The 14,788-nt window shown below is 46.1% G+C and overlaps 1 protein-coding gene across 11 annotated transcripts in view; it reads right to left on the reverse strand.

The window, feature by feature from the left end:
• hspg2 (heparan sulfate proteoglycan 2) overlaps positions 1-14,171 on the reverse strand; it is a 156,965-nt gene extending 142,794 nt beyond the window's left edge. For 10 of the 11 annotated variants that reach the window (XM_066691145.1, XM_066691144.1, XM_066691142.1 and 7 more), the window contains exon 1: positions 13,823-14,170. In XM_066691145.1, the coding sequence (XP_066547242.1) occupies positions 13,823-14,059 (237 nt within the window). In that variant the 5' untranslated portion in view covers positions 14,060-14,170. Of the gene's footprint in view, positions 1-13,822 lie in introns of all 11 variants that reach the window. The other variant, XM_066691147.1, reaches the window with a different exon arrangement.
• Between the last annotated feature and the right edge of the window lie 617 nt (positions 14,172-14,788).

Below are 14,788 nucleotides of genomic sequence, written 5' to 3' on the forward strand. Positions count from 1 at the left end.
CATTTAGGAGGCATAAAATGTCTTGAATTGTCCACTGGAGCAAACTGGAGTAACGCTTTCATGTTAATGAGAATCACACCAAAGTAAAAGAGCACTCCAGGTTAATTTGGGATGCAAGCAATTAACTTTGGCTTGGCATGAAAAGAACCTTGCCCATATTGTTTTAGGCATAACAGGACCAAACTTAATCAACAGTAATCCCATGCCAAATCCCTAAAACTTGGATCTGGAGCTAGGCTCGTTTCCTAGGTCTTTTTAAACGAGTTCACAAAGTGGTATGATTCCTACGATCTTTAAAGAGTTCACGAGAGCCATGGGCACCTTCCTCAAAACCCTCGCTTTACGGGAAATTAGAGGTCACTGCTGGATGCTGACCGAGGAAGACGGGGATTTTGCAGGACGTCCAGCCAAATGCTCACACTAGATACAGTTTTCACAATGATCCACTATTTCATGTATTCGCAATGAATGCGAATGCGAATGACTGCATGATTGTAGTTCCTTGGATTGGTTTCTATGAAGGTCTCAGAAATCAACCTTCTGAAATTGCACAATTGCGTCAATTTCCCACTTCAGTCACTTACAGTTGGCTGTGAGGAATCTTGTATTTGCCATTCAGTCCAAACAGAACCAGACAGACAAGCACTAACAACAATGGGATGGGAAATAAAACCAAAAAACAGGCAAAGTATACAACGCGCTCTTCGACATCTGTACTGAGAACTTCAGTTCAGTGGATCAGAGCATTCCTCGGCATGAACTGCACACATTCACAGGGTGCCAGTTAGATGGTCTGGGTTGTGAAAGTTGTGCACTGCAGAGTGATAAAGTTGGGTACACAAACAGATGACAACATATAATCTGATCATAATACTCTCTTGAGCACAGCTTTCCATGCACATAAGCCATCAAGGACACAAATTGTCCACAGTCCACGGGAACCCAGGTCCATTTGTAGCTCTAAAAAAGTCCACCGCTGAATGAGAGCAGAGTTTTCACAATCCAGTTGTTTGATTACGGTCGAGTTTATAAGCACCTGTACGCTCACACACACACACACACACAGGAATATCATCTACAAGTGATATTGATATAATTGCACGGTGCAGCTACAACGAAACGGGACATCTGTTCTCCCTGACGAAGCGGGGAATCTGCCTGGGAAGCACAGGAAGCCGGAGGCCGACCTGCCCATTCATTGAGAGCAGATGTGCGGGCTGCTTCCCCCCACTAATAAGAGATAATTAAAGGCGCGCTGCTATCCACAGATCTGTGCACAGAGAGCACCAGGGAACCAGACGAAACCCAACAAACCGGCAAGGAAAAAAGGTCTCCCTCTCACAGACCCCAGGGATCCTAATGAGGAAGGGCAGGGAAACAAAGCGCAGGTTCTTGAGAGAGAGCTGATACGCCATCGCTGCTGTCGGAGGTGTTTACAGCTTGTACCAGCACTTATTGAACTCACTTAGACGTTAATTCATAGTTTACTTTTTTGATTTTCTTCTCTGCAGACGCAACAGGTAGAGGATTGTCCAGGGACTTTACCGGCACCAGATCGTTCCCGTCACTATGCTATGCCTGAGTGGTGACTGATGCCTTCTTTCACCTCCTCTTCTGCCCCCCAGCACCCAAAAATTAAATTAAATTAAATAAACTCAGGCTGGCATGAGTTCACTTGACAAGATGCCAACAATGCTGGAACATGCTTGGGGGGGTGTAGGGGCCGCGAATTGTGCTGACTGGTTTTCAGAGACATTGCACGGCAGACGGATAAAGATGAAAAAAAAAAGAAAGCGAAAGCCTCCCTCCCTCCCAGTCTCGGGGATAAAAAAAAGAAAAAGAAAGAAAAAAACAAACCCGGGATCTATTATTCTTTTATCTCCCCAAATCTCTCCTGTGTAATCATTTCCATTATTCCTTTACAAGGGAAACCCAGCGAAATAATAAAATAAGGATAAATCCGCGCCTATGGCAGACCTTAACTCTGTGCCAAAGCGTCTGAGCTCAGCCGGGTCAGCTGCCAGAGCGACTCTGTTGAGCTCCTGTGCCCCTACAGAACCAACACGCCGGCTGGCTGGCAGTCAAAACAGTGCTCTTAAAGGGCAACGCCTCATAGGACCACATCGGCACCTGCATCTCAGACGACCTGCTCTGCCTCTTCATTTACATCATAAATGCCATTCATTCAACTGTAGTCAACTATCGATGATGTCTTTTTACAGTTTACTGAGCTGAACACACAAATCTCCTGGTAAGAAGATGTCAGGTAAAGTGTGAGTTCAAGCAGGGGGTCCATATATATCTGACATGTAAAGCTTTGAAGCAAATACACAATCCACCTTCCCTGCCTAAACATTTTTAATTAGCTTTACAGATGAAACCCATGGTAGACTTTAAACATTTCCTTCAAAAGCTATAATATGCTTGGGATGGGATTTATTTTGCAGTGTCTTGATATTGTCTCTGTGTCCTGTGGCTTAATAACACTTTGCCTATGAAGAGAAAGCCTTAGAACAAAAAGTGACGGACTCGAATCTGCTCTGACCAACTGTGATCTGTGAAACCTGACATTTAGGAGTTTAGTATCTGTAGCTCCTCCTTCCCTTCCCAGGCTCAATTTATTTCAGAGCCCCCTCCTCCATCACAAGTCACCATGTAGGTCATTGTCCAAAGCGATGCTTCGTGTTTGGGCCTGCCTGCGTATTACTAAAGGAACCTGATCTGATTTCAGTGGCGCTTGTAACCGATGAAGAATGAGACGGCAGTACATCAGAGCAACCGTATGCTAAAGCAGCATTTCCCAACCGATCTACACCGTACCTGGACGTCTTGACTCCCTGCTACTCACTTGTGTGGCAGCTTCTGTGCACAGCACTGTGTATCAGACAGAGAGGAGGAGCAGTTGTAGAGTTTTGTCTACCAGAAGCACAACAGATCCGTCTTCCGTTTTGTTTTGTCTCCTAACAGTACATTACACTTTGCATTCATGACAAACACAGAGGACACCGACACAATACACAGCCCTTGGATTCTTGCTGAAGCAGAGAACAGGGGATGAAACAAATACCCTGGCAGTGTTGATGAAGACAACTCCTCGGCATCCTTCAAAAATAGACAAAATTAGGTTCCTATAGCTTCCAAATGAGCACGGTGGCTTTAATGGACTATGTAAACTTTTGATTCAATAAAGTCCAATCTAGAGTTAATGTGCATTAAACTCAGTCAACTCATGAAGGAATGAACTCATAATTACAAACACTTAACAAAACCAAAAGAACAATACCTTAATTCTAGATTTTTGGAAGCATTATGAAAGCGAACAGGAGACACCAGTGTTAGCAGAATCGAACACTCAAACCTGCTGCCAGTCAGTACTGATTTGGCCCTCAGTTTGTGATCATCAACTACAAAAAGCAACACACACACACACACACACACACACACACACACACACACACACACAGTGAGTGACAGAGACCCTGGCCGGTGCAGTTGGCAGCCTTTAAGACTTGCCTATTTACAGACACGGACTGTAGGAGAGCGTACACACAGCCAGGTCAGTGCAGTTAACATGCGGTTCGGGTGGGGAGAAAATAACACACTGCAGCGTTATTTTAGAGAGCCACAGAAATGGCTGCTTTCATTGAAACCCATGCCTTAACGCACGTAACGTTTCTGTCGGCCCACCAGGCACCTAGGGGCGGCGTGTCGGTTCATTCAGAGCTACCGACGTCTAGAAATCCATTAACTGGGAAACTGAATGACTTCCATTAGCATACTCTCCCGAGCGTGTCGTACAGCGGAGACGCAAGACTGGGCTACATATGGGTTCTGCTCAAGAGCAATCAGAAGGGGTTCAGGGTTTGTTTGGCCAATCTGTAACACTGAGACATGGACCTGAAGTTTGGTGTTCAGAATTAACGGCCTCAGTTCCCTTCAGGAATGCTCTCAATTCAAGAAGGATTCATGTTAGCTAATACAATCTGAATCAACAAACATTGCGATCCGTACAAGGGGAAATGCGGTGCTACGATGATGAAGTCCATAACGTGCTAGATTGGTACATTTTCCTCCTTCCAAGACCTGTCGTGTGGCGAGACTGTTCTGGGAATTTCCTGAATACGGTCTCAATTCATTAACCCTGATTAAAGAGGTCTGAAAAACGTGTCTCTCAATCCAATGGACAAAAACAGGCCCAATAGTACGGAGTTAAAAGGCTTAACATAATTTTTAACCTATTATCACTGTGCTGTCAAGGCTTTGTTTATTTAATTTTGGTCTTCTGTGATCATTTATTAGACTGTTCATTTTAATGGCAACCATGAAATATCCAAAATGAATAAATCTGCACTTGAAAGGGAAAAGTAACAAAAAGTATTTCAAGGGGCCGTACCAAGATGTGTATAAAGATGTTGTTATTTTCCACCAATTGTTTCAGTTCATCGCCATTCAGATCTGGCAGACGTGGAGCTGCACCTCGCTGGACACTGTCTGGAGGACTTGTGTTTTGAACGGGGCAGCGGCCCGAGGGAACTCCGGCTCCTTCGCCAGCCCCACCGGATCCTAAACACCTGCATTCCTCCCTTATCAGAGGCGGCTGAGGTTTCCCCTTTTGCCCCCCGCCCAACCTCTCTCACACACCCTGCCCCCCCCCACTGCACACAGTCTCTCTTGTGTGTCGCTGCCCTGTGCGTGAGACGCACAACGCGAACACGGACCCTCCTTCTTAACTAATGGGCAATCATTAACCCGCTACAACAATCATTACTGCGCCCCTGCAGCCCCGCTGCTGTGTGTGTCCTTGGAAAAACACACATTCAGACAAAGGCAGGCGTTAAAGTCAGGGGGGATTGGAACTACAAAATTCCAGTCTATTCCTCATCCAATAAACGTCCGCACCCTGAATATTTTTCCACAGCCGAAATAGATTTATTTTTGAATTAATGGTGCCTTTTTCTTACTTCAGATTGACTGAGCAAATGCAACAAGTACAGCCGCAGCTGCAGATTCGCACGTTCCCTCCTTACGAACACACAGGCCGAGATCAACAGCAAACATCCGCAGCGTGATTCCCACCGACACCACAGCCGAGGGCCATAGCCACTGGCAGACTCGAGACACAGAGCTGTAATTTGCAATTGGCTAAATATACATTTAAGTGAAAACATGTTTGCCTCACGTATCCCCCTTTAATAAGAGTCAAGCCTACGACGAGGATGTGCAGAGCGCGATGTTTTCCACAGGAACGCTGACATGGAAAGATTGTCAGCACCCGAAATAACTGAAACCAGTACCATGGGTACAAGAAACCTGTGCGATGTTCAGTAAAAGAATAAGAAGCTGTCAATCCTTAGATCATGCCGATTCCCCCCCAACTGGAGAGTCGACCGTCAGGAGACTTTTTTTTACATGAAAAAAAACACAAACCACAAACTTTGAGATGGGATTTGCAATATTACCTCCCAGGACCTAGTCACTGCAAAACCCAAATCCTTAAATTACACAAGCAGCTTCAGCACATCATTGTGCACAATCCAGTGCTTCCCAAATAAACTCCCATAAAGACCGGTTTAGTTCACCGTATAATTTGAGAAAGCGACGGTGGAGAAAAATAGCTCTCTACCTTGAATGAGATTCCCACTAACGAAGTCAGAAAAACGGTTTTCTCTCAAAAGGATGTTCATAGAATTATGGACGGGACTTATTATTCCATTTTAGTTCCAATGGTTCAATATAAAACATAAGCATTTCATTGTGTTAGCTTAAATCACCACTCTGGAAATTTCCCACATTTGTGTTCCATTCATTCAGAAAACTGTCGATAACTTGAAAGCGCTCTCTGATCGTGCCCGAGTGCACCGGGCTGGGGAATCCGCTGTGCAAGGGTTCGACCGAGTAAGAATAGGAAAGAAGTGCAAACTACTATCACAGTCCCACCCGAGTCACCACTCGGTCTACACAAGAACGCAATCTTGCTTCCTATTGACAACAGAGCGGCGATAACCCTGGCACTGCAGATTAGGGTTCCCGCTGAGGGAGGTATTGACATGTCAAACAGAGCGCAGACCTCTCACTGTTTTATCACAACATCGCAATCCCTTTGTGTGGCCCTGCCGAGGCGGACTGGGACCACAGGGCTCCCCCCAGGTGCCAACTTCATAATTGAAGACCTCAAGGGCTCGGTTTTCACACAAAAGAGCCGGGTTGTTTGTAGTGGAAATCTGAGCCGCTTGTCTGTCAGTTACAGTAGCAGGCACAGTCGCGCACTCCAGCAGGCTGCCTTGGGCACACGGTGCGAGGCTGTAGCTGTGCTGTATTTTCATTTTACATGCATCTATTAAAAAAAAAAAACAGATGCACTCAGACTTTGCTTTCACTCCAGGAATTCCCAGTAGGCCCGGCAAGTGTCTGTGTCACCTGGTCGCAGTTTAAAGGGTGACATTTTAGTGGTAATGAATGTTTGATCCGTTAACAGATCACACTGATTTCATTGTAAAATTAACAACACCAATCACAGCTTAAAAGCCAGGTAGGGACACGAGAAATAAACAGCTGATACAACAGCGCCAAGAGTCCAGTCTTGGCTGAGAGTGGTGGTGGAGGAGATGACATGCCAGTCCCATGGGCTCAGAAAACGGCCGCCATGCAAGTAGTTACCCCAGCCGATCTCACTCCCACTGGAGCTGAGCAGAATCACCACAGGGCCACCGTCAATGATTCATCAAGAGGCACTTATCGGGTTTCCCAGGAACTCGAGATAAAGGGGCTGCGCAACAGCAGAGCACAGCTGCATGGTGAACCTACACAAATAAGATACGCGATATTGTCTAATATGCCTTTTTATTGATCTGACTTTACTTCCTAGTTCCTACTGTTTACAGGTCGTACTTACACTGTTAGTTTAAACTGGCTGCGTAATCATTCATCATTGGACAGCAGGATCCTCGACAGTAACTTCACAGCTGAATTAATCTGTTTCAGTTTAGGGGAAGTTAAAAAAGGCTGAACGAACCACAACTGGAAATTCAAAGTGAATTTCAAAACTAAGTCAAATAATAATAATGTGTAAGTGTAAAAATGGAAGGTTCTTGTTTCTGTACTCATAGGGACACACGCACCCGGGGACACAAATTTAAATTGGGCTTCAAGGCATTCAAGACAGAAAACAGGAGACACTTCTTCACACAGAGAGGCGTCACAATCTGAACAAACTCCCCAGCGATGTGGCTGAAGAGGCAATTTGGGAACATTCAGAAACAGACTGGATAGGATCCTTGGATCACTTAGCTCGATGGGGCGAATGGCCTCCTCTCGATTGGACACTTTATTATGTTCTTATGTCTCACGACTCTGGCTGCTGTGATGTCAGTAATTGTGTCCGCTTCGACTGCACACAATATTGTTGTCATCTTTAGTAAAGCATTTGTACCGACTGTACGTGGTGCTTATCCCACATATGGTACTAACTGCACATTCTGTAATATGTAGTGTTTTGCTGAAAAAGTGCTCTTATTTTTGTGACTTTTGCACATTGCCCTGGGTAAGGGCGTCTGCTACGAATTCATATTATTCGATGAAGGTAAATCCCAAATAATTGCAATGAAGACAATGTGACTGGGAATTGGCAGGCAACAGAAAAACCATTACCAGCAGCCTTGATCTCGTTAATTTTCTGTAATTTTCTGTGGAGCACAGTCACCCCGGGGCTTTGAAATTCTTGCTCTGGCTGCAAGTCTCTGGTTTAATAACAGGCCAAAGAATTTGCTTATTATTAGGAAAAGTGGGAGGGAAGACTGCCAAAATAGGAGACTTTCAATGCAGGACAAGCTGAGACCCGTGGGCAATGCATGCTCCCAGTTAACAAAAGAACAAACCTTTTTTTTTTAAGAATTAAATTATTGTAATGCCTGGAGATACGAGTTTTCTTTCTGTCGTCACTCTATCTGGCTCGACTATGTGTGGGACGTCTAATCTTAGCACCCAGGAGTGATGGTGGGTGAGCTGAGCGAAGCCAGACAAAAGCAATGGATGCGCTCTTCTACAGGTCAGTGTGCACTTTCAATGAAAAGGTACAAATACCAAAGTCTATACAGTTGCAATGTGGAAAAGTCAAAAGAGATTATACAGTTTAATTACAAAGTAACAGGACACACAGTGGTGGGGATCACGTGGATAATCTTCCTGAAATACAACAACCGCACAGCACAAGGATGAAAGAACGACTGATTTATGTGAAAATGCATTAACTTCCTTTGAAGACAATGCTGTTCCCTTGCACGATTAAGATAATTGCCGTAAAAGTGATGATTTCATCCCCAATTTACCCCCATAATTGACACAAAGCTAGGCAGTAGGCGTAAATAGAAAAAAAAATCAAACCTCTCTATATTTCGCTCACAACCATAACGATAGAACCATTAAAATATGTGAAACCTCTCTAATCAGGGGCAAAATAAGAAGACATAACAGGCATTATTAATGAATCGGCAGCAATTACAGAGAAGTGTAATGGTACCACCAATAAATCATTCTTTACTACCTGTGTGGCATCCACTGACATTAAAACTGCATGTGAACAGTTTTAGATGTTTTAGGCTCAGTTGAACCCAAAACGAATCATTTAACAGCAGCCAGAAACCTCGAGGCTAAATGTTCAGCACAATCTGGTCGCAAGAAGAGAGGGGAGAAGACACATCCTGTGTGTCTTTGAACAGTCCTTTACGACCCTGCTTGACCCCTCCGTAACCTCCATTGGCCTCCTGACCCCGAGATAAGAAATTAGTTAATAATGGAAAGTCAAAGATCAGCAGTAATGCCACCGACGGCACCTCGTCCGTCCTGATGGCAGAACTTGATTCATTCTTCCCTGAGCAGAGAGCACTGAGGCCCTCAGTCCTGCTGTAATCTGTGAATTTATCTTCATTAAATCACTGACACTCTCACAACTGTGGAGAGAAGTTCAGAAGGTTCGGTCAAGATAATAAGGAGCTGAATTAGGTTGTTAAAGGTCTAACTGGTCTACCTGCCATCAGATGAACACAACAGGCTACAATGGAAGACAATGTACGAATGACAGATCCACATTTTCAATCTGGAAACAGCTTTCCCTGAAGTGAGGTTGATAGAACTAGTCTGGAAATATCAAAGCAGCACTACAACCCTGGCACACAACTTTCTCAGAGCCTGTGCTGTTGCACTATCGTGGAGATAGAGAAGTAATCAGTGTAGCCTGTTAGCACTCGATCATCTCACTACAAAGGGGCAAAAGCTTTGAGCGCTGTCCAGATTGTGTCTGTATGAAGCAGCGTGTGTGTTTTAAAAAGGAAACCTTGGTATCTATACAGATGCCAGTCCAGCGATAAGAATCTGCACGTTTCCGAGCCCTGGATCTCAGGAATGAGTCAAGCTGTGTCTGGTCTCCTCTGCTCGCAGCCCGGCTGCGCATCATGTTCACACTTGTCCACAAAAGCTCCCAGCAGAGCAGCAGCTGTGTTTGGATTCGACTCAAGCAGCCGCACAGACGCAGCACAGATGAAAGCTGAGGGAGGTCACCCTGAATTCCAACAGTTTCACTGAAAACATACCCCGGGCTGGGCGGCGTCGTCTCTCAGCCGGGACAGCAGAGCGTAAACATCAGTCAAACTCCAGCACAGCGAACGAGACGTCATAAAAAACCCACACGTTACAAAGAGTGAGCACAGCAATCGTTTTTTTAACTGTTTTTTTTCCTTTTGCTCTGCTAATGCTTTTAAAGATACAAACACAGAAATCAGCCCAAAATAAGTCTTGTATTCAGACTCAGTTAACCTTATTCATAAACCACATACACCAGTTGTGTTATTTTCGAAATACAGAACAGATAGTGAGGTTTAAAATAAGTAATATTAACTATCCTAATTCTAATATTAAAGTCCCTCATTTGCATATCTCTACATCCCATATATGGACACCTTTTCTCCTGCGGGAGGAAGCACGCTGAAGTCCCACAATCATACCCACTGATAGGAAACGGTGTTGGCCGGCTGGGCACTCCGTGTGCCAATGCATTTGCCCAGGATCAACACACACACATTTAGAGATAAGGCCGTTTCCATAGGGTGTCTCCTCGGTTTCACAATGTTTATCCGTCTCTGGGTTCACAGAGACATTTCAGTTTCAGGGTTACATCAAACGTTGGAGTTCCTCGTGCAATTGAGCTCCATGCGACAGTACAGTGTGGCATGATTGCATTATACTGGGTTATTTGTGGTTTTAAGTGCAGGACAAATCTACAGGTCAACAATAAAAGCAGCAGAGAAATGTTGAAAGATGTCACAGCCTCGTGACGTTCCCTGCACCACCAACTCAGTGACAATAGGATTCAATTATATTGCCAATAAGATTAAAAATGTTGAAATCTTGTCCATACTGCTTTCGTCAATCTCTGCAGATAAAAACATAAGGTGCATAAAATGCTCTCCTGTGATCCTAAAGGCCTCGGTATGCAACTCCTCCACACCACCAGGCAAGACGCACTGCATCATTCGAATGGGTTTAAGTCTTTGGCATTCATCAATCCTGAGAGCCAGATCAGCTTTATATACACTCCCTGTAAATAACCTTCAAATAAATACTTTACCCTTTTATAGCAGGGCTTTAACATTATCCTGTATATATAGATATGTTTGACTCGGCTGGCATTGAATCGTGTTAAACACGATATAGTTCATTACTTAACACCCTGTACTGCCTTTTTAATGTGTTGAACTCTAACTGTAGACTGTGCTAAACAGCAGAGCATTCGCACAACTCTCTCACACACACAAGGACAGGCTGAGGCAGGGCATGGACACAGGAATCCAGGTCACACTGCCCTGTCAGGTTGTCACTGGTCACAATCTGTCCGTCACTAAAGGCACAGCAGTAGCCCATGCAAGGCAATTCATATCGTTCATCACACACAATGGGAAAGTGCCCTTTCACATGACAGAGAGCCAGGGCGATGGCAAGTCTGTCATGAAGTGTGGACAACAACAGGTTTCAAATTAAGTCATTTGTGCAAGTGAACAAATGATAATTAGAAATATTGTATTAAGAGCACTACCTCCAAGGCAAACCAGACTGCATATCTTTTTATTTTATTTTATTTTTGACATCTTATCAGTGGGGAGAAACACGAGTAGCATAAGGCTATATTGTGTATCTGAAGCAATCAAAAAGACATTTCATTAAACCAATGACAAGAAAAATGTCCAGCCCGGACCACCCTGACAGACACGGACACCTTTCACTGAAGACCCCCAGGCTGCTGGGACACACCGAGTCAGTGCTGCAGAATGCAAGAAGTCACCAGTAAACGCCTGTGTGGTTTCCCAGGAGCAGAGAAGACCCACAGCCCTCACACAAGAGTGTCCACTGCCTGCGTGGTGCATGCCTTCATTACGTCATGGTGCAAACACAAATGACACCCATCAAGGTGATGCGGCGACACAGCTATGACACCCTGCAACACAGCTGGACACGTACACTGCGAGTGGCAACATCATGGGCAGAATATGTAACAAACAGCACAAATACACGGGCCTGCATCTATAACACTGCATCAGTAACGCAATCACTGACGTCAATGTGTTTCTGTATCTGTTCTATTAATCGATATTATCGATCGATCCGCCACGGCAACTCTCTGCAGTCAATGCAAATGCAATGCAAAGCGAAAGGAATTGGGCTGCAGGGTCTGCATGCAGATTTCACCAGTTCTGTGCAGATCTGCAGAATCCCTGCGATCCCATTGGTTGAGCCACGCACAGCTGCGCAGATCTGCGGAAATCTGCGCTGCACGAAGGCGACCTGTGGACACAGCTGCGCAGTGCCAGTGCGGCCCTGGGCTCGTTTGCGCCGCTGACGTCACAGACTGCTCGCCGCATTGCTGGGATGCCTGACTGCGCAATTACCGCTAAAATAGCCATAAAACATTAGCACGCAATCTGCGGCGATGAGAGCAACAGGTATTTTTAGTTGAAAAGCGAAATCGAGCTGTGTTTATTTCAGCAAGTGGGTGCGACTTCTGATCTCATCTGAATGACATGCACCGATAATGCAATTTATTCACATCGCTGGGAATAACGGAGTTAATAACTGAGTTTTGTTTCTGTAAATACAAAAGAACATAAGAACATAAGAAGTGTCCAGTCGAGAGGAGCCCATTCGCCCCATCGTGCTCGTTTGGCCTCCATTAATAACTGAGTGATCAAGGATCCTATCCAGTCTGTTTTTGAATGTTCCCAAAATGTCTCTTCAGCCACATCGCTGGGGAGTTTGTTCAGATTGTGACCCTGGACCCAGCAGACCAGAGTCAATGATCACGCCAGACACCATCACCAACAATAGGGGATGAACCCTACAGATGGGCACAGGAGGAATTCATCTGCTCTGTCTGTCCCACCACGGCCCAATGGATCAGCACAGGCTGCAGGGCACCTCAACAGGCCCGCCAACCCCTGATCTCAATGCGCTCCTCCCAGCGTTTAATGTCAGACGATGAGAGGCTCTGGCATTTCAGAGTGTCAAAGAGACGGACTCACTGTGTCCCTAGGCTTTAAAATGCTAATGGATAGCGTCTGGATGTGTGGTCGGGTCGAGGCATGGAAGGGTCTACTGCTGAGCCCTGCCAGAAGAACAGTGAGCTTTACCAAACTAAATACAGAGGCACACTCCAGTGCGAATTCATATTCATATTATTATTACTGAAGCAACAGCCGGGCTCAGTTCTCAGTCCCAGTGTGAACCTGCAGCCTCAGTCCTACTCAAGCGGGACAGACTTCATCCAGAGGTTAATTCCCTCCATGTGATGGAGCTGCTTCACTGAGTTCCCTGTGAAGGGGCTTCCAGAGCCCTGTGCCCACTCTGCTGCAGGACTGACGCCAGCCTTGTACAGCATCACTACAGCACATACCCTGCGTCAGATACCCTTCTGAAGTGTTCACCTATACTAACTGAGAAGTCATGTTTCCATTTGGACAGAAAGTTTTATAGTTGTAATCTTGCGTTCAGGCAAGACATTAGCTTAATAATCACCACACAAAAAAGTTAAAGTTAGCAGAACAAGGTGACAGGCTTTGAAGCTCAGTCTGTGTGATACATGTGGACTCAGTGCTCAAATACTCCTGGACCACAGCTTGGGAAATATGAACCGATCCTAATTCAACTCACACATGCAGGTCAAGTGGGCACCGAACTGGCAATAACCAACATGACCAAACCGCAATGCTGTGCACTGGTGAACTGGGATACAGTCTGAGTCCAGCGCCTGCTGAACCACTCAATGCCATGCAGAAACCAGCGGAGGGATTTCCCGTCATTGAGTAAAATAAAACGCCCTTAAGTGACAGATGTGTAGCTGAAACGAGGTGCGTTGGGGACACTTTCATCACTTATAGCACCAGTTAAGCGGGTGCAAAGCTTGTCCTCCCCAAATCCCTGGGGGAGACATCGCCATTTAGGGGCTTTGTGAAACTCAGAAACTCAGCGCAGGGAAGTTAGACCGGCGTGCCACCTATGAACAGCCTGTTTCTAGGGACCAGAAGACCCGCTCTGTTCGCGGAGAAGCGCCTCACGCAGCTACTTCTGCAGCTCAGAGGACTTTTCCAAGTCATGAGACCCAGCTGTGCGGATGAAACGCGCTGTTTCGCGCAGTGTTGCGCTGCACTGGGGGTCCGTGTCCCGGCGCTGCAGCCCCCCGCACACAGGCGCCCACCGCACCCCCCACACCAGCCCCCAGCCCGGCTCGCCCCGTCCAGTCAACCTCTCATGCGAAAAAGCCCGGCCAGCAGAGCCCACTTACACCGATCCAGTGCGAGGCGAGGATGAAGGCGACGGCAAGTCCAGCGACTCCGTGCGCTTTTCCGCTTTTCCCCATTTTCTCCTGCCCAGCTGCTCCTTCCACGCCGGGGTGAAGACGGAGCGGAGTCCTGCGTGCGGCTGCTCGGCGGGCTGCGGGCTGCGGGCTGCGCGGTTGTGTCTGTGCAGAGTGCGCTGCTGTGCCCCTGTCGTGTGCGCCCCTCGCCCGGGGGGACCTCATACACGGATCGCGCGTTTCCTGCAAGTCCTGCTGCCCCCAAAAAGTTAGTTGTAAAGTTGCTCGCTGCTGCCTGGCCCTGCTGTGCGCTCGGCGCTGTGAGACTGAGAGCAGCCGGAGAGGCGGATCACGGGCTCTGCGCCCTTTCTCTTTTTTGTGCAGTGACGGGCAGCTCCAGTGCGCACCTCTGCGTCTGGATTCATAAGGACAGGATTGTACAGTAGGACACTGCAATTCACGTCCACAAAGTACATGTAAAGAGGAACAGAAGGGTTTTATCTTTCTCAGAGCAACTGGCACTCATTCAATGCTGTTTTGCATTATTATTATTATTATTATTATTATTATTATTATTATTATTATTATTATTATTATTCTTGGCAGACGCCCTTATCCAGGGCAACTTACAACATAAGTGCAAAACAAAGTGCATAAAAAAGGTGCACAAAGTTTGCATAAAAAAACGCCTTTATTCTGGATGTGGTGAATTGATTAATACTCTTTATAGTTTGAGCTGGCTGCCCGTAGAGACATATTACATATTATTGCTAGGTATGCTGTTGACAGATAGAGGGAACAAATACAAATATTAACCCAACACTGTGACGCTTGCTGACGGGACAGTGATTGGCTTTAACACAAGAGCTATAGGACACCTGGTCCTGAGGACAGATGGTTTAGAGCAGGGCTTCGCAGTGTCTGGTGATGGAGGGCCAACTTCCAGAGGTTGCA

Source organism: Amia ocellicauda, chromosome 18 (genome assembly GCF_036373705.1).
Source record: "Amia ocellicauda isolate fAmiCal2 chromosome 18, fAmiCal2.hap1, whole genome shotgun sequence".
Taxonomy (NCBI): domain Eukaryota; kingdom Metazoa; phylum Chordata; class Actinopteri; order Amiiformes; family Amiidae; genus Amia; species Amia ocellicauda.